At 35.7% G+C, this 23,163-nt stretch overlaps 2 protein-coding genes across 4 annotated transcripts; both read right to left on the minus strand.

Annotated features, from left to right (window-relative positions):
* Positions 1 to 507: 507 nt before the first annotated feature.
* On the minus strand, positions 508 to 9,633 carry pde9ab (phosphodiesterase 9ab). 3 transcript variants are annotated; one of them, XM_027178711.2, is made up of 20 exons: positions 9,377 to 9,633; positions 9,149 to 9,246; positions 7,735 to 7,805; positions 7,559 to 7,636; positions 7,424 to 7,464; positions 7,165 to 7,219; positions 6,990 to 7,060; positions 6,712 to 6,856; positions 5,826 to 5,907; positions 5,644 to 5,718; positions 5,408 to 5,494; positions 5,209 to 5,313; positions 5,020 to 5,102; positions 4,480 to 4,636; positions 4,257 to 4,370; positions 3,965 to 4,069; positions 3,570 to 3,698; positions 2,876 to 2,971; positions 2,680 to 2,762; positions 508 to 1,981 (listed from the first exon to the last, which is right to left on the minus strand). In XM_027178711.2, the coding sequence occupies exons 2-19, from the start codon at positions 9,215 to 9,217 to the stop codon at positions 2,712 to 2,714; spliced, it is 1,614 nt and encodes a 537-aa protein (XP_027034512.1). In that variant the 5' UTR covers positions 9,218 to 9,246; positions 9,377 to 9,633; the 3' UTR covers positions 508 to 1,981; positions 2,680 to 2,711. The 3 variants fall into 3 exon arrangements, with proteins under 3 accessions (XP_027034512.1, XP_027034514.1, XP_027034516.1); XM_027178713.2 differs by having other exon boundaries at positions 6,769 to 6,856; positions 9,377 to 9,631; XM_027178715.2 differs by lacking the exons at positions 7,424 to 7,464; positions 7,559 to 7,636; positions 7,735 to 7,805; positions 9,149 to 9,246; positions 9,377 to 9,633 and having other exon boundaries at positions 7,185 to 7,208.
* An 824-nt stretch (positions 9,634 to 10,457) lies between these two features.
* On the minus strand, positions 10,458 to 21,842 carry slc37a2 (solute carrier family 37 member 2). Its single transcript, XM_027178718.2, has 18 exons — positions 21,217 to 21,842; positions 20,016 to 20,097; positions 19,800 to 19,890; positions 19,222 to 19,300; positions 18,997 to 19,132; positions 18,316 to 18,392; positions 17,235 to 17,401; positions 17,073 to 17,110; positions 16,832 to 16,969; positions 16,045 to 16,135; positions 15,899 to 15,961; positions 15,722 to 15,807; positions 13,579 to 13,627; positions 13,380 to 13,453; positions 12,787 to 12,865; positions 12,523 to 12,620; positions 12,372 to 12,436; positions 10,458 to 11,562 (listed from the first exon to the last, which is right to left on the minus strand). The coding sequence occupies exons 1-18, from the start codon at positions 21,273 to 21,275 to the stop codon at positions 11,547 to 11,549; spliced, it is 1,488 nt and encodes a 495-aa protein (XP_027034519.2). The 5' UTR covers positions 21,276 to 21,842; the 3' UTR covers positions 10,458 to 11,546.
* Positions 21,843 to 23,163: the final 1,321 nt, after the last annotated feature.

A 23,163-nucleotide genomic window follows, 5' to 3' on the forward strand; every position in this document is an offset into this window, starting at 1 on the left:
TTTCACCAAATACACTTCATTTTATGTCTTTGAATGTTGTATGGTCTAACCGTAGTTCTTTTAAAAAGCACATGGGATTATTGACCTGATTTCGATTTTACTTAAGACCATATCTTTGAGAAGAAGTTAATCACAGTCTGGTCTGGGATTCACATCGTCACCTGGTATTCACATCTGCCTCAGTGGATGGATCTGATCAAACCTACAAGCATTAAATGTTCTGAATTTGTCTCGGACGCATTGTGATTTGTTCAGAACGCTTTTGGAGGTCATCAGGGAATATGTACAGCTAACTGGAAAAAAATTAAACATTATTATTATTAATAATCATATTAATTGTTCCAGCTATTTTTAGGGTTTATTCATTTCTTAACCTTCCTAAGTATAAACAACAAAAGAGTAATTAGACAATTTATAAGGTTAAGGTTTATATAAAATTTGTGTAAAATATGTTTAATGGTTGAGATGTGATTCACTACTAGATACTCGACATGAAAACAAAAGATGGACTTTGTAGGGTTTTTATTGCTTAATTTGACCAACATTTCAGCAGCTCACAGCTATCTTCCAACACGTTTAATCAACACACATTTACAGTAATAGCACGTGCTACGGTAAAATAACTCAATTCAATTCAATTAAAAATGCTGCTGATTTAAACATATCAGGTACATTTTAAGTGTGTTGCCACATAATGCCTTGTACCTGAGAACCGATTCCGACGACGAGCTTTCAGCTCCAGAATTTGTGTAAAATAGAAAAAAAATTTAAAATAAAAAAACAATTAAGCAAGAGCTTTTACGCTCTACTGGGAAAATATATAAATAAGATACATCTTGCAATGCATTCACTGCATAAATAAATTTAAATGAATTATACGGTGTGAGCTTTGACACGGTTTACTATATTATTAATTAGTGTATTGGTCAATTGCAGCCAGAAAATTACATTTAAAACCATATTCCAAGATCAAAATGGAAAAATACTCAAAACAACAATGTAATTGCAATAAAAAAGCAAAGTACTAAAGTAATATAATACCTTAAGGATTCAACATTCTCTACAGGTAAACATTACATTTAAAAAAAATTAAAAAATCAGGCAACTCAAGTAATTCAATTTCCTTAAAGATTTACTTAAAAATAGGATGAGGCACATTCATAGAATTTCTCAAAGAAAAGTTGCTTTGAACTAAAAGTCTAATTTTTGTGGCTGCTTCGGGATTTCCGGTAAAATGCCTAAAAAGTCTATCAAATAACCAACTTATGGCAAATGGGTGTAATCAACCTTGTGCTTTGTTGTTAAGAAAGTAAACCTGGGTGTGACATTTCAGCCCCTACAAATATATGATATACAGTATATATAAATAAATGACTGTTCATCTGAAATCTTTGGTGTTTGTAGATATCTAACTGCACTGTGGCTACGCAAATCACATGCTCTTGTTTTTATCTTTATTCCACATTTATAAATCTACACAGGAATGTAAACCGTTCGAATGTTTCCTTTTAAACGTATATATCAAATACTTCAAAAAAAAAAAAGGTGAACTATTTCCGTTTATAGATATCAGACAAATAAATAAATAAATAAAAATGGCAATTGGCTAATACTTAACATTATAAAATATTATTATTATTATTATTTCAGTTTTATTTATTTTTCAAAACAGATATCCTTTTCAGGTGTTAACGCTGGTGAACGAGTTTTCACTCCTGCTACATTCTCTCATCCTTACCGTCCGTTTAAAATGTGCTGCAGAGTCTTCAAACACTAAGAATTCACTGCCCTCTTAAGGTTTCTCTCACATCTGGTGTCTTACTATACTGTATATCTATGTGGTGCGGAGAAATCTGTCCTCTCTTAACGGGTGAGACTTGCAGGAGAAGCTCACTCCATCTCAGCAAAAGGGCACATAGGACACCAGAACAAAGACAGCCTAGATCATCTGTCCATGAGACGTCTGTTTATGATGAACTTTCTGGAAAACAGTATAAAGTATCGTTACAGTATATGAGGACAGAGCCAAAAATGTCATTTCTGTTAGTTTGGAAAACTGGGTATGCTTGAAAAAAATTTGTTCTTCATAATATTCTTCTTCAAATAATGACTAGTCAATTGTGACCACCTGTAAGCCCATGTATGAGGAACAGGGCAGATGGCACGTTCGTTTAAAAGGGTTTTATTGCCCTGTGAGACAGGCGGTTTGAAAAGACTTGATGGCATGAATCACAGACAATTTCTTTTACGTGTGCATTCTTACAACTCCCATAAATAGCTTTCACATATAAGCGTACAGTATATATTCCTGTTGATAGCAAACACGGAAATTTAGTGTTTTGAACAAAATAGAGATTCATGCCTAGTGTTGAAATATTACAAAACCACACACGACATGACTTTTAATTTAAACTGTAACACTGACAGGAATTATCTGAAGCACATCCCTTACTTCATTTAGACTTCAGAAAGACCTTATTAATAAAAACGATTGAACGGAGATGAAGCCTGAACGCACATAACGGTCTTCCTTTCCACTGCATGTAAATGAACAGGGCCTGCAAGTTTCCAGCAGGATTTATTTCCAACAAAACTCTTTCCCAGCAAACATCACAGCAACATTGTTTTCTCAGGTTATGCCCAATTTCATATATGTCTTCACTGAACACTCAGACATACTCTTTTAGTGACGAGGAATTAGAAGTTCGGGTCTATTTCTTCTTTCCTCCTAATGACATGCTCTCGGTTTTCTTCTTCTGGGCCTGGAGATAAAAAAATTTTTTTTTAAGTTTAATTTAGCCTAGCTTCAGTCTCAGTACGTATTGTGACGTTATGCAAGTGTTCGCATGTGTGGGATGTTTGTGATGTGCTGTACTTGAGACATGGCATCGTCGATCTGTTTTAGTTCTTCGTAGTGGTCACGAGAGTCTCGCAATGGCTGCACCATGATCTCCTCGATTTGAGGGAATAGCTACAAACAAGACATTAGAAAATATAATTTCATTCGATATAATTTTTGACATTAGTTACCTACATTTGTACCACTCTGAAATTGATTATTGATTAAGAACAGCTTGTAGCGCTGTCTTTAATTTCTACTACACCAGAGCATTCTATCAAATATGACTCATTTTTATTTATTAAAGAATGATGTAATACTTTTTTTTATATGTGTATAGTTATGTTGTTAAATACTAGCTAAACAAGTTTTTTTCCTATTATTATTAAAACATTATATAACTGCAATAAAGCACTATCACTGGAGGCTCTTTTCAAAATGTTAAACATCCAGAAATCCTCACCATTAATAATTACACACGTTTGTAAACATTTGTTTATTTATCTGCTTTACAAGTCCATGTGTATGTTGTTACTGGAGACGTTAATATAAGCCTGTGCCTTTTTATGAACTTGCTGCTGGACCTACTGTCAGAACTGCAGTTATAGAAAACGAATCAACAACTTTTAACCGATCAGATTCAAGAATTTGACAGCATTGTAGTATAAGCTATAACGGTAAAGTCTTCCTTGGAAAATGTTCATGTATTATTCTAGCCAAACTTGGATACCTTCATTACTGTCTCAAACATTGGGATGAGAACAAACTTGATGAAGCCAATTTGCGCCGTCGGCTTCGTTACTTTGTCCCGGTCCATAAAAGGGGCAACAGGAAGACCTTCTGACTTTTCTCTGTCACTCTGAATCAATACAAAATAACAATAGAAATTGAAATAACATTCATTTTATGGAAAAAAAAACTTTCTCAAAAAAGCCCACATTGCTAATAAATAATGCAAACTGATTTCCACATGCTTTTATATCTTGTTACACACTCAGTACAATAATTGGAGACTTTCTCTTCTTTTTTGACTGGCAAACTGGATCGGCAACAGCACAACCCAACCTAAGGTTAAATTCAAATTTTAGAGATTCAATGCAAGTCTCAGAGAATTCAACAAAATACCTGCATGAAATACTCCTCAAGCAGGCAGTCCACCCACGGCTCGGCCACCTCGGTCGGTCTAACCTCGTTGGAGATATCGCAACATTTGATCAAGACCATCTTCAGCTGCTCCGCCATTAAGGAAGACGTGTCAAGCACAGACACGATAAAGAGACGGTTTCACCACAGCTTGTTAACGACTTTAATAGCGGCATGCTAAGAGCACTATGCAAATTTTATAAACAGGAGGCTTTGGATGCTGTCATGGTCTTTAAGAGCAAAGATTAAAATGATACTTAAGGAGAATACGCACACATTTGACATGTTCCTCGTTGGTGAAGTCAAAGTTGTCCACTTTCTGCCGGAAGGAATCTAGTATCTCGCCATGTCTGGCCATGTCAGTGGCCAGAATAAGAGTAATGATGGCCTGAAACAGATACAAGCAGGATACATTATACAAATGCCATACAGCCATTATAGTATCATATCAGAATCAATCCAATGCTATCAAAGGCAGGTGTAGAATAATTCAGCACCTGTCTTATTTGTTTGAATGACTCAAGTTCGATGTTGGCGAAAATGTTGCACTCCGGCATGGCGAGAATCTGGAAGGCCACCGCACAGTGGTGGTTCTCCAAGGGGGAGATATCGTTATAGCGTACAGCCAGCTCCGTCCGAGCGTTAATCTGATACCTGATCACAGAGGGGAAATAAAACAAAGATAAACGATAAAAAACACTAAGTGAGGATTATAACCACTGTGGCACTGAATAAGGAGTTTGTGTTACTCCATTTTAGATTACACCATGTGCATCTTGACATGATAAAAAATGTTAATCGGCCGTTAAGCCGTTACTATAGAAACCATAACATATACGAATATGTACAGTAATACAAACATGTGATTCGAATTACAGCCAGAACTACTGACGGCGCTGCTGTAAGAAAAAACGAATTAATGCTTCCTGACCAATCAGTGTGGAGAATTCAAAAGTGTTTAAATGTATTGGATTTAAACGATCGCTAAACGATAAAAAGTGCAGATTATAGTGAGCTAGTGACAATCGGAGATGTACGTGTTATTGTATCCTGGATGGTCGAGATCGTGGCACACCGCTGCCGTCATCAGGATGCACATGTCGGTCATAGTCAGCTTCTCCTGAGAACAGCAAAGCAGCAATCACAGTAGGAGAATATTATAGTGTTACACAGACAAATCATCAAGGAAAGAATTTTATTGTTACGAGTCACAGAGATGTTCACACCTGGAGGTTGCACAAGTGGATCATTCCGTACATCATTTGACTGACGCAGAAGCAGTGGCGGAAGTTATGGAACGGGTTGTCGCGGTAATTCTCCTGGATCGCCAGCTGTAATCGAGCAGCATTTCTTCACTTTCTGTACCTCAGTTTATTGGTCAGAATGTGCGTGTTAAATGTCACAATACGAATCTTTGAATCTTACCAGCCACCTCTTAAGGGTGATGGGGTTCATGTTAAACTCCTTTACTAGGCCAAGATCGTGATACATGTACTCCAGACAGCTTAGCATCTAAAGTCAAAACAGAAAGTAAGGCTTAAAATAGAAGTGCGTATTATGGGAACATGGAAATCGACGAAAACCGAAAGTAAAGCAAACAAATAGCCAAACAAATTCATCTCTGTATATCTTAATATACATCTGCTCGTATGCTGACAAACCTCATTATGCTCCCAGTGCCATACATCAAATGTGGGCTTCTTGAGAGTCTCTATAGTCTCATGGGAAAGTGTGTACTGTGTAAACGAGAGGATGAGATCAAGATCATTTACATCCCATCTCATACCTTCTGTGTTTCAAGACATCATATACCTTAAAAATGCCAACCGGTTATTATTTTTACCTTTGGGTAACTTGGAACATCACGTCTGGGAGAGAGTTTCTTTCCGTCGTCTGTGAAATTGTATTTGCAGTTACAGTTCACCCTGGTTGGAGGCAAATGAACATTTGTAAAAATGTTCAAAAGAATAATCACTGATGGATCATCAAAATATAAGATTTTTACATTAGAAAATAATTTTATTACAATATATACAATTATATATATACAATTATATATATACATATATATACAGTACTGTGCAAAAGTTTTTGGCAGGTGTGAAAAAAATGCTGTAAACAAAGAATGCTTTCAAAAATGGAAGTGTTAAACATTTATTTTCATAAATGAACAAAATGCAGTGAATGAACAAAAGAGAAGAAATCTAAATCAAATCAATATTTAGTGTGACCGCCCTTTGCCTTCAAAACAGGTACTTCTAGGTACACTTGCACACAGTTTGTGAAGGAACTCGGCTGGTAGGTTGTTCCAAACATCTTGGAGAACTAACCACAGCTCTTCTGTGAATGTCGGCTTTCTCACATCCTTCTGTCTCTTCATGTAATCCCAGACACACTCGATGATGTTGAGATCAGGGCTCTGTGGGGGTCGTGCCATCGCTTCATGCTGGTTTGAAGGCAAAAGGTAGTAACACCAAATATTGATTTGATTTAGATTTTATTTTTGTTTGCTCACTTTGCATTTTGTAAATTGACAGAAATAAACACTCGTTATTTATATTTCTGGAAGCATTCTTTTACAGCATTTTTTCACACCTGCCTAAAACTTTTGCACAGTACTATATATATATATATATATATATATATATATATATATATATATATATATATATATATATATATATATATATATTAACACTGTTATTTTCCTTATATTCCTGAATCTCAACTCTTTTTCCTGATGGTGATGGTTGTTCACTGATGGTGTGGAGTTGGTAGAATCATACCTTGCTCCACCTCTAGAGGTCACCTCATCCCTTAGTTTCTTCAGATCATTCTTACACTTCTCAATCTCTACCACTTTGAGGCCCTCTACTGCAAAAAGGCAAAATAAATAAATAAATAAATTCGCTGAAAGCAAACTAACAATTGCCAAAATTAAAAACAAAACAAAAACAAAAAAAAAACAACAACAACAACAAAAAAAAACCCAGATTTTTAGGCTCACGTTCCACCCTCTTCTCCAGCATGGCCAGTCTGTTTGTCATCTCCGTCTTCAGCTCATTTATCCTGAAAGCCCTAATGCAGAGAAATCCTCCATTAACGAATTATCCCTGAATAAAAACAAAATAAATATAATACAGAAGGTAATTTTTGGTGCTGCTTGTCCATGAATGTGTTACCGACTGAACTGCTCTGCCACCTGAGAGAGAACGTTCTGGAACATGTCTTCTTTTTCTTTAAATGAGAAGGACATGGTTAACCCATTAACTTAGCCATAATCACCGATGTAATGAAAAGGGTTTATACATAATTTCTTATCTATTTCTGTGCATTTTTCCCTCGTTTGTCCTTCAATTGATTTATTATTGATATATAACTGTTTAAATCATCAACATAGTATATTCCCTATCACATTTAGTAGCATTTAGTAGTGTTCACCTCCTCCTTGACTGGAATGGGGCATTACTTTATACAAGTTGCTGTAACAAGAAAAAGAGTTACTTGTATAATTATTTATAAATCATATATATATAGTCATTAATGTTGTTATCGTTAGATTAATAAAAGGATTACTTAGGCGTGTTTGTAGGCATGGTGGGGTCAATAGATATCAGCGCTCCCTCTGAATCTACTAAAAGTATTGCAGTGTTTCTGCACAGAAAAAAATGTAAGTGACATTGCAGGAGTTTTATGAGAAAGTTATTAGATAGATTGAGTGAACATGAGGCAGAGAAAGAGAAAATATTGACCTGGTGATGTTGGACGACGTACAAAGCAACTCTCTGATGTCGCACGGACTACAGTGTCGACTGAAAATGACCTGGAGACAACAGGAAAGCGAATGCAGGATCATCACATACTGTAAGTCTTTCTGTTGTTATCATGAACACAGATTTTGTATTTGTCATTCTCCCTTCCTTTAATAAGAATCATATATACAAAAAGGAAATTAAAAGATGCAGATTAAACTAGATTTCTAAAGTTCGCAGAGAAACTTTGATTGGCTAATAATAATAATAATAATAATAATACGCTTATATAGCAAAACAAAATGTTGGCTCTTTCAAGCCAACATAATAATAATAACAATAATAATAACAACAACAACAATAATAATAACGACGACAACAACAACAACAACAACAACAATAATAATAATAATAATAATAATAATAATAATAATAATAATCTTATATAGCAAAACAAAATGTTGGCTCTTTCAAGTCAACATAATAATAATAATAATAATAATAATAATAATAGTAATAATAATAATAATAATAATAATAATAATAATAATAATAATAATCAGCTTATAAAGCAAAACAGAATGTTGGTTTCTACAAAGCCAACATAAATATTAGTTGTACCCTCTCTGTACATCTGCTAATCAGTCAGTTTTACATGAACCCAATCTACAGCCGAGAAAATTTTCACTGAAGCTCTACATGATCTTGTGACCAAACACTCATGGAGCTGCTCTCTGCAGATGGTTCGGCTACTCGTGAATGCCACAGACACCTGTGAGTAAGAACCCGTGAGTCTTTTTGTTTACGACAGACCACATAAGTGCCCTAATGTGCCCTAAAAAAACGACAGGGATGGAAAAATATGTTGTTTTTAATATCTGTTGTACTGATATTTGCAATACCGAGGACCAATAAAAAGTCTTTATAAAAAAAAAAAACATAAAATTTGATCTTTAGTCTGATTTTAACCCTTTGTTTTGGTTTTTTTTTTGGAACATAACATGTTTGGCTGTTTTTTTGTTTTTTGGAACATAACATGTTTGGCTGTTTTCTTAATTGATTTTTAATTGATCGAAAGTTGATTTAAATTCTGATTCAAGGCGACGACTTTCTTTACTCTCTAAATAACAAAAACACCAAACGAACAAAAATAAGGGTCGAATGAGGGTTTTCAAAACAAACGTTGTAATATATTTCGATATCAGGTACAATTTTTTTAACCCAAGCTGTCACATAAACAGCAATTCATTGTTTTTTTTGTTGCAGTTACTATACATCACTACGATCCCTTACTGCTACAGATGGCTATACAAGACGTCTTCAATCAGAGGACAGAACCCTTCAGACGAATACGTGTTTACAGACGGTCGTAATCCAGGAAGGTTTTTCACCGAAACCTCTTAAATTTTCTTACCCTCTGAACTTTTCCATCTACATCCAGGTACACGGTTTTAGGAGCGTAGGATGAAGAGCTGGAACCCATTGTGAACTTTACTGAGATGTTTTTTTCTTCTGGAAAAAAATTATCATGAATTAAATCAGACATGTTGTATTAAAAATGATTCACTATTAAATGCCTCAAGAGACAAAAGAGCGGGAAAGTGAAGCCATGGAGAAATGGCACGTGCTCTGCTCTACTTACCTCAAAAAACAAGTCGGGAAATAAGTTCACAAATGAAAAGGAAACTTTAAAAGAATGTCGAAAAACGATACTGTTATCGAGTCTGCTAACGTCAGGGAGTGTTAAAATAGAAGGAGAAGCGAGTGTGAGGGCCAGGTGACCCACATGTGTGTGTGCCATCAACCTGCCCTCAGTGCTTTATCACAGATGATGCTGAGGGGAGCTGTGAGGAAAGCGCGGGATTATTCAGCGCGCGCGAGATGTGGGTGGGGTCTTGGAAACGCTCCAGCTGGAGGTTGGCTTTAAGAGTCGAATCTACATGTGAGATTCGACTCCTCTATCTAATTCCTATTTAAAGTGCGGTGAATTGTAGGAATCGATTCCGCATATATATATACATATATATATATATATGTGTGGAGACGAATCCAAATATATTCGGAATCGATTCGTCCTCCTATTCCCATTAGAAGGGCTGTGAATTGTAGGAATCGATTCCGCATATCTATGGAGCCGACTCCAAATATAATCGGAATCGATTCGTCCTCCTATTCCCATGCGAAGTGCGATGAATTGTAGGAATCGATTCCGCATATATTTGGAGCCGACTCCAAATTTGAAAATGAAATTTATTTATTCTATGAGCACTAAAAATGTATTGGGAGGGGAAAGAAAGCACGACATATTTCTACTATATAAGTAAACAGATTAGTAATTATAGATAATAATAATTGATCGTATGAAATTGCATATTTATGCTATTTTACTACAGCAGCAATGTAACACCATGTGTAACACCATGTGTAACACCATGAATATTTGCATTTGGCTAATTTATTTCCAAGGCTAATAGTTTCTTCTTTTGTTTGTGTGGAAAGCAGTGTTGTGTTGTACAATAATTCTAGTGGAGGGTGCCAATACTTTTGAAGGGCAAGGTCCTTTTCATGTGCCAAAATGAAGCAAACACTAGTGCACAAAACGTATGAATATGCCAATAAGAGGCTAAATGTTACTCTAAAACGTGTATACATTTGAGTTTAAATAATAAAATACTTCAATGTGTAAAAAAAAAAAAAAAACACTAGACAACAAACACATAGTATTTATTTCCAAGTGTTTTATTTGAAGGTCTTTGAAAAGAATCTCAATTTGTTGCCATTGTAGCTGGCTGCAGTGTTTTCACAATATGTATACTACTTAATATCTAATCAAGCCTTATATACACTGATATTAATCATTTGATCTTTTAAATAAACAAAGCTTATCATTGACACATGAGCAACTTTGCGGTTCATTTGAGATGAACGTTTAGTTTTGGTAAAACTTCCACTGTGAAGTCTAAAAGTGCTGTATAACAATCTAAAAAGATATGAACACATGGTCTTTAAGCAAATTCAATTATATAAGGGTCTGGGATTTAGTTGTATAATTAGTTAGTTATGTTATAAAGCTTTGCCAAATACATTTACGCAAATTTGCACAGCAAAATCTGGCTCATCTCAGCAGCAAACATAGTCCCATCGGATAAAGAACCAAAACAACACTGTAGCCTCAGACTGAGAGAGAGAATGTCTGAGTAACCTGGAGAGAATAGTGTGTGTGTGTGTGTCAAGCTGTAAATGTCATATCGTGCTGCTGCATGTGGGAGGCAGCCACTTTAGAAAGCATACCCGTGTGCTTAAGAACCTTTACCTGAATTAATAAGGAACGGTGTATATGTGTGTGTGTGTGAAAAAGAGAAAGAGAGAGAAAGAGAGAGAGAGATAGAGAGAGAGATAGTTGAGTCTGGTCCTGAGTATACAGTAACCATAGAGACATTGGATAAAAGTAAATACGCACCGCTCACATATTTTAATGATTAAAATGAAACAAAACTCAGGCACAGTTTAGTTAAAATCGGCCTGGGGTCAAATCGAGGAGCTCTGATTCTCTTTCTTGCTTTCTCGCTGTTTTCATCTTTTTTTTTTCCCTTCTCCCCATACATCAAAAAGCGAAGCCATCATTTCATTTCATCACACCGTTGGACGTTGTTTCTTTCCTCTCTGAGTGTAAAAGGATAAAAGTGTCCTGTTTTCAAAAAAAAAAAAAAGCTTTATGCGACGGATCAGGAAATTGGGTCTCGGTTTTGTTGTTTTGTCGCCGCCGCTGTTTTCCTGCTGCAGGTGTGATGTTCACTTGTCAGGCAGGCACCTCAGATCTCTTTGAACCTGAAATGAAACAGGCCGATCAATCCAGAGTACAAAAACTCAACACTTAGCAATTATTCATTAGATTCTTCTGATTTAATAATACCACAGAACAGGTGGAAATGATCGACTGCTAATTAGCATGGACTGAAATGTGCTAAAAATATTTGAATAAAAAAAATCTAATTATAGATGGATCTCGTAATGATAATTACACTGATGTTACACTGACACCCCCCTTCTCCTTTCCCAACAACAAAAACACACACACGTTTCATATTTGTTCTGAAATAAATTCAGTTTGCCTGACCTGATCGAAGAATTTGTTCCTTAGAAATAATGTCACTCACTAACTATTAATGGTAGTTATTATATAGATATAAATGTTGTTTTCAGAAAATTCCTTTCTTTTATTTATTCTGAAAAGAGTTACTAGGTTTTAGTGTTATATGCTATATGCTTTAAACTCAAAACACCATGCGTCTAAAACCTGCTACATTTGTTGAGCTTTCCTTTCATTACCTACACAAATTTGATTGCCTATAGTGTGTTGTATACTTGTTAGCACCCTCTAGTGGATGTTCGGTGAAATACAATATACAAATAAGACACAAATGAGAATTTTTAAGTTATTTTAAATGTCAGGATTTAAAGTGGTTAAAGATTAAAGGTTAAAATTCTGTCTGCAACATTTAACTTTTCCTTGCATGCAGTAAAAAAAGGAAAATAAAATCAATAAAGATGGATCACTGAAAATCTTTCAAATTCCTCATGCTTCATTTTTGTCATAATATTTTAAATATATGTAAATATCGATCCATAATTCTTACCCTCTCTGTCTTGTAGCGTAGCCACACCATCCTCGGATCTCCTTAAACACCAACCTGGACAGCAGCTACAGAAAAAAGAATGCAAATAGAAGAACGTGAGATGTATTAAACAGAATGCTTATACACGTTTTTAGACTTTTATAAGGCTTACCAGACAGGCTAGTATATCAGCCGTGATGAGCATGTAGAAAACATTATTCCAGCCAGTGGGAGAGATCAATCCAGCCAAAAGAGGCCCAACAGCAGCACCTAGAGGACAGAAATTACAGCTGAGGACATGCACACAGCTCATGCATAACAAATCCAGTTTACAGTAAACTGCAAAAGAATACAACTTGTCAGCTGTCTGTTGCTGGCAACAAAACGTGAAGATTAGAAAGTGAAACAAGAATAAAAAAAAAAACTTTGCCCATACCTACTGACCCTGTGCCGTCAATAATAGCTGTTACAGTGGACAGAGCCCTGGAATTTCCTCTCAGACACTCGTGGGTTCCCTGTGCAGAGAAGGATAAAAATGAGTAATTATTACAAAAGTATTCAATTGAAGCTTAAGCCTCGTACAATGCTGATGTGACACTGTGGCAACACAAGCAAATGACGAAGCAAAGAATTGCTTTTACAGCTATAAATAACATTCAAATAACGCTTCACATAACATTCAAATAACGTTACTGTCTCTTGAAGTTAAGACAAAAAAGAAGAAATTTAGCTTGTATATCTCATATTAAGAAGAAATACAAAAGGTACAGCTTTATTTCTGACTGTCACAAATTTTGACACTGGCGATGCCACCTAAAATGGCTTAATAAAAAAAATCCTCAGAGAAAACTGGCTACTTAAAAAGATGTTTCTGCAGAAATATTGGTGATTTAACGTAAAGTAATCTCCACTTACTGACCAATCGGAACCGAGGAGGTATAAAATAAACAACAAAACCACCAACAAATTTACTATTGTTGCTATGGTGACAATCATAAAGTGGAGTACGAGAAAGAGGCCGTACGGTACCAGGTCAGCCGACACGGCCGTGGTGATGAGGGCGTAGGGTCCGTTCACAAGAGCACCACAAAGCAGTAGCATACCTGGAAAAAGAAAGATAAAAAAGGAGTGAGAGAGAGAGAGAGAGAGAGAGAGAGAGATCAAACATTATTTATTTGAACAAAGTGTACAGTGGATACAGTAAAAAAAGCCATGTGCTTCTGCTCACCTATTGTTGTTGGCACACCATTCTGCCCAACGAGGTTGTACAGGAACAGCTATTGTCAGAAAGATTGAAGCAAAAAAAGAGAAATGGGGGAAAACAGTGAAAAGAAATCTGTTCAGTTGTTTTCAGAGGTTTCGCGGGTAAATTCACACACGCTGCTGTAGTGTGGGCGTGAGATTTGGCCCGGGTGCTAAAATCTGTGAGCAAACTGCAGGGTGTGGGATGTGTGTGTTTTCCTGTGGATGTGTGAAGAGAGCAGCACCCGGACGTGGAGCCCGTCTCATGCAGTACTGAGGGATTGGGGCCTTTCTTCATGTGGTTCTTTTGTATTTTAGAGTCACTCAGACATTCAGTGTATACAGAAAATACAGATGTGTTTTATTCTTAGAAATATTATTGTTCTAAACAAAAAAAAAAAATACTGTTTTTGACTTAAATATCTAATATCTTAAATAATTGACTTTTTTTAATGTAAAATACTCCTGCCTTCTTTTAGACATTTTTCACCACAGAGAAATTAAATTTAGCATCAAATAACTTTGTGTTATTCATACATCTATACTAGCTTTTTGAATAGTATAGCTTTGTTTTTACTATAGCTTTGTTCTAGCTTTGTGTTTACTATAGCTTTGTTCTAGCTTTGTGTTTACTATAGCTTTGTGCTAGCTTTGTGTTTACTATAGCTTTGTTCTAGCTTTGTGTTTACTATAGCTTTGTTCTAGCTTTGTGTTTACTATAGCTTTGTTCTAGCTTTGTGTTTACTATAGCTTTGTGCTAGCTTTGTGTCTACTATAGCTTTGTTCTAGCTTTGTGTTTACTATAGCTTTGTTCTAGCTTTGTGTTTACTATAGCTTTGTGCTAGCTTTGTTTTTACTATAGCTTTGTGCTAGCTTTGTGTTTATTATAGCTCGGTGCCAGCTTTTTGTATAGTATAGCTTTTTTTTTACTATAGCTCTGTGCTAGCTTTATATTTAGTATAGCTTTGTGCTAGCTTTGAGTTTACTATAGCTTTGTGCTAGCTTTGAGTTTACTATAGCTCTGTGCTAGCTTTGTGTTTATTATATCTCCGTGCTAGCTTTTTGTATAGTATAGCTTTTTTTTTTACTATAGCTCTGTGCTAGCTTTATATTTAGTATAGCTTTGAGTTTACTATAGCTCTGTGCTAGCTTTGTGTTTAGTATAACTTTGTGCTAGCTTTGAGTTTACTATAGCTCTGTGCTAGCTTTGAGTTTAGCATAGCTATGCTAGCTTTTTGTTTAGTACAGCTCCATGCTAGCTTTTTGTTTAGTATAACTTTGTGCTAGCTTTGTGTTTAGTACAGCTCCATACTAGCTTTTTGTTTAGTACAGCTCCATGCTAGCTTTGTGTTTAGTACAGCTCCATGCTAGCTTTGTGTTTAGTACAGCTCCATGCTAGCTTTGTGTTTAGTACAACTCCATGCTAGCTTTTTGTTTAGTATAACTTTGTGCTAGCTTTGTGTTTCGTTCAACTCCATACTAGCTTTTTGTTTAGTACAGCTCCATGCTAGCTTTGTGTTTAGTACAGCTCCATGCTAGCTTTGTGTTTAGTACAGCTCCATGCTAGCTTTGTGTTTAGTACAGCTCCATACTAGCTTTTTGTTTAGTACAGCTCCATGCTAGCTTTGTGTTTAGAATAGCTTTGTGCTAACTTTGTGTGTTGTTCAGCTCTTTAGTATAGCTTAGTACTAGCTTTCTACTAGCTTTTCTAGTATAGCTTAGTTCTAGCTTATGCTGTATTTGCTATACGATCTTTGCATTTTGCATTATACAGCTCACATGAACAATATAGGTGTCATTTTATTTAGGAATAATGTTATTTGTGTAGATTAAAAAATAGTAATAGTTTAATAACTAAGAGCTTGAAATCTCAGTCATATTTTATGTTTTTCCTTTGACTTCACACATCGCAAAGCTATTGCACAGCACTTTCTAAATATCTTAATGCAAAAGCATTGTTTTTTTTTTTAAATCTTGCTTCACACTACCGATTTAGAAAGCATGGCTTCGAGGTTTAGGCTATAGTTCATAGAGATCATTTATTGAAAATGCAATCAATACTAGAATCAATGATGAGCATGTTGTGTAATTTGAGTAATTCTCTCTCACAAAATCACTGACACACTCACCATAGGAGCAGCAACGATTAGCATGACACAGCAGGTGCTCGCCCTCCCACCAGTGTAGTCTGAAACAAGCCCGGCTAGGATGCCGCCTGGAATAAAGACCGTTAACACAAACACATTAAACGAGTTTATACATGTATCATTATCAATTTCCCAAAGCCTTCAGGCAACTCTGCTTACCCAGAATTCCTCCAACGTCGAAGAGTGTGGACATGTCCCCCGCTGCTTTCGGATCAAAATCGGCTGGAGAAAGGATTCATATCAAGAAGTTGATGCGACATACAAACACATGTTGTAGCATCTCTTGATTGTAAACAGTCTCTTACCAACATTAGCGATGTATAGAGGTAACCAGTACAGAAATGTGTAGCTAACCAGCTTAGCGAAGAGCAAACAGAGTGAGAACTCCACCACGCCCTGGAGAACAAGTCAGACAAGTCTCTTGTTAAAACTGTAACTTGTCTTAGATACAGTTTTAGTTTTAGAAAAAAAAATCTGAAGCATTTTGTACCACAATTATGCAACTATTTATTCATTTGAAAGCTGTTTTAATCCAAAGTGATTTACAAATGAGACAGATTTCTGCTTATTGCCCAAAAAGTCTTAAAGATGCACTATACAACATTTTAAACTGTTTCTAGACCTTCAACAATATTAATTTAAAAACATATCTTAGGAAAAACTGTTACCTTGAAATAAATCAGGGCATTTTCATTAAAAACCTTGGCCTGGAAAAATTACTGCCCACTTAAACAGAGCCGTGCTTCATCAGAAGATGAATGCTCATACAATTCAGCATAGTTCACCAAATTTGGCAGGAAGTCATTTCTACCAGAAGAAAATGCATGGCTTTTATAGCTGATATCCTTTTCAATTCGGTGAAGCAGTTTTTCAGCCTTGTGAATTTTTTTGGGAACAAGATTCCACAGCGAAAATGTAAATAAAAAAATTCTGCATTAGGGTGTTCATAATTTATCAGAATTCTTGTCAGAGGCAGCAGAGGCCAATGAAAAGTACTAATGGCCTCTTTAATGGTTCACCTTTAATGGTTCTTCTTGACTTGACCGATGGGATTTGAGCATGCTAACACTGCGATAAACTAGATCCACTCACCGGTATCTGGAGAGCTCGTAAGAAACTGATAGCCTCTGCTTTCTCGTCACCATCTTCTACAACTGCAGTCGTGTGATTGTTGAAGATCTCCTCGCTGTTCACCGAGTTCCTTAGTAAAGGCTCTTGCTCTGAGCTTTCCTACACAAACACAAACACACACATACATAATATCAGTGAGTAAAACACAATGTTTACCAAGCGACTAGATTAAACCCTATGCAGTGTGTGCTGCAGGTCTCACATGGTGCTTCGGAGGGCTGCAGTTCACATCCTCTGGATCTGCACAGAACAATACACACCAGACAAATTGAAGATGATTCAAATGTCAGATTCGTGTTATAGCATAATAAACAGCCACCTTTCTTTAGCCGCTCAGTTCTCGTCATTACATAGCTAAACTTACGCTCGACCAGGAAAAAGAAGCAGATGACCCCTGTAGTGGCGATGATGATGCCAGGCACGATGAAGGACATGCCCCAGGCGGTTGAGACGAACGCCCCGGCGATTAGCGAGCCCAGGATGTTCCCCACTGAGGTGTGCGAGTTCCACACGCCCATGATGAGTCCTCGTCTACAGCAACAGCCAATAAAAATACAATTAAATCTGCATATTTAACATTATTAACGATTTCACACCAAAAATAATTTGATTAGTTCTTTTCTTTCCACATCAACTGACTGTATATGTAAATGAGCTACAGCACTGAGCTCAGACAAATTTATTTGTTTTGTTTTTTTGTTGTAAATTTTGAGAACATTTTTTGGAATTTGGAATTCTATGTGTCCAAAAAAACAACCTAAAGTAATTGGGTACTTTAATTATAAATGTCATCAATTTACTAATTTAGTAACTCGGGGGCACGGTGGCTTAGTGGTTAGCACGTTTGCCTCACACCTCCAGGGTTGGGTGTTCCGGGTACTCCGGTTTCCTCCCCTGGTCCAAAGACATGCATGGTAGGTTGAGTGGCACCCTGGAAAATTGTCTGTAGTGTGTTAGTGAATGAGAGTGTATGTGTGCCCTGCGATGGGTTGGCACTCCGACCAGGGTGTATCCTGGGTTGATGCCCAAAGACGCCTGAGTAGTTCGGATAAGCGGTAGAAAATGAATGAATGAATGAGTTTCTAGCGCTGAATGGAAATTTTCAATAAATTTAATCACTGTGACATTATTTCATAATGCAACTCAGAATTTCCTCTAATCCTTTTACACAGCAACAGATATTTCCAATCTAGCAAACAGCAGTCAGTTGTTGACATGAACTTTCTGAGCATGTGGAGTTTATGGAAGTGTTTTTGCAAACAAGGAATTATGAGGATTTGCAAGAAAAATCAATCCAACACTGAAAGAACTTTAACTGTTTGGGGGTTATCTGAAGCACTTGATTAGCTGCGAAAGAGCCAAGCAGATTTTCTAGATACTCCAAGTTAGCTAATTGAACATGTGCTGGTCCTGAGTCAGCAGCAAAGAACGTGACCAACACTCACTTCCCCTTTCCAAACCAGTTGCCAACACAAGCCACCACCGCCGGCCAGCCTGTTGTCTGTACCAGCCCGTTCGCAATCTGAGAGAGAGAGAGAGAGAGAGAGAGAGAGAGAGAGAGAGAGAGAGAGAGAGAGAGAGAGAGAGAGAGAGAGAGATTATTTAATAGACAAAAAGAAAGTAAACACAGTCACACAGCCTTGAAGGAAGAACAAGCTGTACTGTAATCTCCTTGATTCCAGTCCCTAGGCATGTGACACACTTTTGTTAGAGTAGCACAACATTGGGCCACTGAACCGTAATCCGTCTTTTGTTTAACCAACACAGAGCATATGCAAATTAAACTCTGATCGAAAGTAAGAAACGTGTCCTTGCTTAAGTTTAAACAGACAGAAAAAAGGAAATACTGTGAGTGACAAGTATCACTTCTATTTTTTAAATGGTCTGTTTTATGAAGCTCTTGAACAGCAGAGGATTCCTTGTTCCGGCAACAGGAAGACAGTAAAATGTATAAAAATGACTGAAAATAGTCCTAGAATTTTAAAAACTTATGAAAAACTATTGGTCCCATTAACTGTAATTCATCAGACATAAAAAGTCAGAGAAGAAGTGTGGGAATGGATGGAAAACCAATACGCTTTAGAGTACTACATTCAATAAGAGTTGTTTGCTAAGGTTGGTTTCACCTGCACTATACAGTAGTACCACAAGACGTGAATGTTCCAGTAGAAGCCCAGGCCAAAGAGCGCTGTGAAAAGGCCACTGAGTAGCATCCCAGTGGTGAGGTAGTAACGCAGGGGAAGACGCTCGCCAAAAATCCCGCTGTCAATGTGAACAAAAAGTTTCTATATCACTAAACAGAAGTTAAACAGAAGCAGCAGCAGCACAAATGGACTGGGCAGTTTTTATACCTGAAGAACATTCCGATGGCGTAGGCCACGAGAAAGCAGTTGTCCAGCCATCCAAACAGGTTCTGGTAATTGTCTTGGTCTAAAGAGCGGGAAAGAAAGCAGAGAGGGAAGTGAATCGTTTAAGTGTCGTTTAGAGAGAACTACACTTGTGACTTCTTGGAATTAAAAAAATAAAACAGAAAAATAAAAGGGTTATTTCAATGCTGCAAATAGAACCGAGTGTGTATATCAGCCTTTAGACTTTCCAGTGATATTTCAATTCATGTGCTTCGAGTCATGTGTTTTCCAACCACTGTAAATGAAAAATGCTCACGTTTTCTTTTTTGTTGTATTATTATTGTTGTCATTCCATTTCCTTCATTTACATTTTTTATTTCTATTATTATTAAATATTCTAAGATACAGTGATACATTACATTCCTGAAATATACTTAAAATGTTATTACTACTATATATATAATGTTATAATGTTATTCATATATAGTAATAACATTGTAATTAATATATATATATAAATTCTATCCTGAAGAACTTTATGAAAAAGAGAAAAGTATATTGGTATATTGGTCAATACCCACCAAAAGGAGCCCAGTCACACCAAGTGGAATTGTCTGTGACATTGAGGTCAGCAGGTCGAATGATATAAGAACAATTTCTATGAAGCTGACTCTAAGAAAGTGTCAAAAAAAATAAAAGACAGTTAATAGGAAAAAGTACACCGAAATCTCTTCCGAAATGAAAGATACACAAACTCTTTTCTGATATAATATAAACTTCTATCTACCACTTTTTACCTTGACGATACTAATAGGTTTGCGGGAGAGGTGGTACGCTGTGTAGAAAAGGAAAGTCAGGAATAGGATGAAGCCTCTGTACCTGAAGAGAAAAATACAAAATGCATGTTTTCAGTTTAATAGTAAATCTATACTTTTTAAGGTGTTTTAAGCAGTTAGCTTCAAGGAGTTTTACTAAATTCCCAACAAATCTCAACGTTAACAAATGTGAGCACAAAAATTACACTTAATACCTCTCTCTGTAATCTACACTGCTATATACATTTAACAAGCTGTTAGCATTCAGCTTCTTTAACAGAAACTCAATTCTGAGGAAGTTGAATCCTAACAGCTACTGTAGCTGCCACAATACAGACTTGATATATTTATGGTATACAAAACCACGGCTTGTTTCCCAACCTCTCGTTAACATCCAGACCATTGTATGATGTATATGGTATTGGTCATATACACGTTTGGTTATTAGTTTCATCCTATCTATCCGAATTGGTCATTATGAAACCGACAGCTCTGTTTCCACATACAGTTTGTCAGTGGAAATACTTTTATGAGTGCTTTTTCTGCATTAGTATGCAGTTCTGAATGTGGCCTTCACAGTACAGGAAATCAGCAAACCGCTAACTCGCTTCAAATTCTCGGCTCACCTGTTTACATTTCCTGGCAGGGAGCACCCTCACACAGTATATACACTGTGTGCACTGCTAAAGCAGCCTTTCTTACACCAAATGGCTTACACTAACATCCCTTCGCTCATATAAAGCCATTTCTGTAATCTTACACACTCTCCTAATGTCTGTGCTTGAAATGTAGGTATAAAAAAAACCCAACTAAATAAATAAACAAACAAACAAACAAATAAAAACACCCCACAACCTAAAAAACGTGTTGATTTTTAGTGTGTTTATCGCAGCACCCGCCTATTTAACACTATGACGTCACAAGTATCCAGTCTCCATTGTTTACATTAGGAACCGAAGTTGAAACACTATTGAATTATTAAAATGAAACTTTAAACATGTTTTTTTTTCCTTTCTATTATTCCTATCCCAAAAAAGACAGCTAGTACAGATGAAAACACCTAAAACGTTAAATGCTCCCTAATAATAATTCCCTCCTGCTTTTACACAATTCTACAGAACAAAAGAAAACAAACAGAAAAGGCAAAATAAACAAACAAATAAACAAATAAATAAATACTTACCAGCTGTCTCTGGAGAAATTGGTGATGACTCTGATTCCAGGAGCCAGAGCAGATTTCATGTTTGAAACGATTTTTTTTGTTTTGATTTACAGTTAAAATTAGTGCTTTTTTTTTTAGGGCATATTCAAGTGAAAATGAAGAAATAAATAAAAACAAAACAAAACAAAAACGCATGCAATTAAAAACGTAGAAAATATCGTAAATATACGTAAAAAAATAAATATTGCCTATAATAATAATTTAAAAAAATCCTGATCAGAAAGTCAATGCAACGGGGAGGAAAAAAAAGTCCTCGATTATTACCTTTAAGCTAAAAAAAATCTCTGTTTAAAACCCGTCTATAGAAACCGGGATGTTTTCTTGCCTATTTTCCCGTCGCAGAAAATTCAGCAAACACTCGGAATGTCGGAAGATTTCCATGTTTTAGTCTAAACTCGGTTAAAATCCGTCGCCTATTAATACTCCGGCTTTAAAGCGTCACATGAGTGTTAAATCCGCCTCGAGTCTAAAATAAAATCGATATAAATGTGTGAAAAAACAAACAAAAAAAAAACAAGTCACCCCTTTTCCATGGGTGAAATTTCCCGAGTCGAGCCGAACCGAGCCGAGTGACGAGCGCACACGTGTGATCGCCGGCCCTGACGTCACCAGTGGGCGGGGTTAACCCTTTAGAGTTTATGCCTATGCTTATAGGAGCTCTGGGTCACTGGGAATAAACCATTTATTTATTTAATTATTATTTATTTCTAATTTAGATTATTAGTTTTTTGTGTTAAAATTGTTAAATGGTTATAGTGTGTGTATTTGGGGGGAAGTATTTTTTTTAAAGGATAAAGTGTATTTTTTTTTTCTCTAATATATTTACTCTTTTTCTTTATATCATATATATTTAGATTTATATAATTACTATGATATTTTGTATGGATTTAGACAACTGGGTTGTGTGATAGAGTTTTAATGTATTTGATGTGCTTCTATCTTTTTTATAATGACACGTCGTAATGAAAAGAACAAAAGAAACAAAATACAAACAAACAAAGAAACAAACAAAAATGTATTTGTCTGACTAGTGACTTATGTTCGATACCAACTTTTTCTCTATTTTACATTGAAAATAAAGATAATCTATTTATTAAAAAATATATTATAAAAAGTATATCATATTAAATATTCTGCACTATTTTTTAGTCTATGTTTAAATAGAAGAAATTTTGTGATAACTTTCTACAAAAGGCCTCATGCCTTTTCTCTCCTGCTGTATATACGTTCATGTGACACGCCAATGGATTTGATCTAAAATAGATCATAATATTATGAAGCGTGAAGGAAGAACAATAATGAAGGTCCTAGGATGGCTATGGGATTTTGATAATGCTGACCAACCTTCCAACGGAAAAATCCCAAATCTCCCAATAATAACGCATTACATCATCTCACTATGTCAAATGTCAAAACGTCTGATAAAAAATGATTTATTTATTTATTTATTGTTACTATAGATAGATAAAAACAGTAAACAAGCAAAAAAAAAAACTACAATAAACAATACAAAAACTAAAAAAAACCCAAAACAAATAAATTCTGATTTTATTTCGATTCATTCTTCTCATACATTTTTAAAAAAATGTATTTTCATTATCTAACAAAACAATTCTAAAATACAATAAACTAGTGACAATAATATATGCCATTTGTATCCATTTCACCAGCTTACCTAAAATCCTCTGTAAATACATTTATTACACTGAAAACACTGTTTATTCTTTATTCACTGATCATTTATTATTTTTGTCATTGTATCAGCTTCAGTTTGTGGTCTTTTAAGCCATAAGTAGATAAACCTTTATTACACACAACCTTCAGAAGAAGATAAAACATGGCAATGGAAATCATTTTTATTTCTATTATTCCAAATGAGGAAATAAGCTCTGAACATTCATGATCATA

Source organism: Tachysurus fulvidraco, chromosome 26 (assembly GCF_022655615.1).
Source record: "Tachysurus fulvidraco isolate hzauxx_2018 chromosome 26, HZAU_PFXX_2.0, whole genome shotgun sequence".
NCBI lineage: Eukaryota > Metazoa > Chordata > Actinopteri > Siluriformes > Bagridae > Tachysurus > Tachysurus fulvidraco.

What these genes read in the sequence shown, in the direction of transcription:
- slc37a2 (XM_027178718.2), bottom strand. Translation starts at nt 21,275, where the DNA reads ATGAAATCTGCTCTGGCTCCTGGAATCAGAGTCATCACCAATTTCTCC. An exon ending in GTGTGACTGGGCTCCTTTTG is followed by an intron (nt 19,301 to 19,799) that starts GTGGGTATTGAC and finishes CCCGCTCTTTAG; the next exon opens with ACCAAGACAATTACCAGAAC. An exon ending in CTTCTTTTTCCTGGTCGAGC is followed by an intron (nt 17,111 to 17,234) that starts GTAAGTTTAGCT and finishes TGTTCTGTGCAG; the next exon opens with ATCCAGAGGATGTGAACTGC.
- pde9ab (XM_027178711.2), bottom strand. Translation starts at nt 9,217, where the DNA reads ATGGGTTCCAGCTCTTCATCCTACGCTCCTAAAACCGTGTACCTGGAT. An exon ending in TCCACTTGTGCAACCTCCAG is followed by an intron (nt 5,103 to 5,208) that starts GTGTGAACATCT and finishes TGCTGTTCTCAG; the next exon opens with GAGAAGCTGACTATGACCGA. An exon ending in CATTCAAACAAATAAGACAG is followed by an intron (nt 4,371 to 4,479) that starts GTGCTGAATTAT and finishes TATCTGTTTCAG; the next exon opens with GCCATCATTACTCTTATTCT.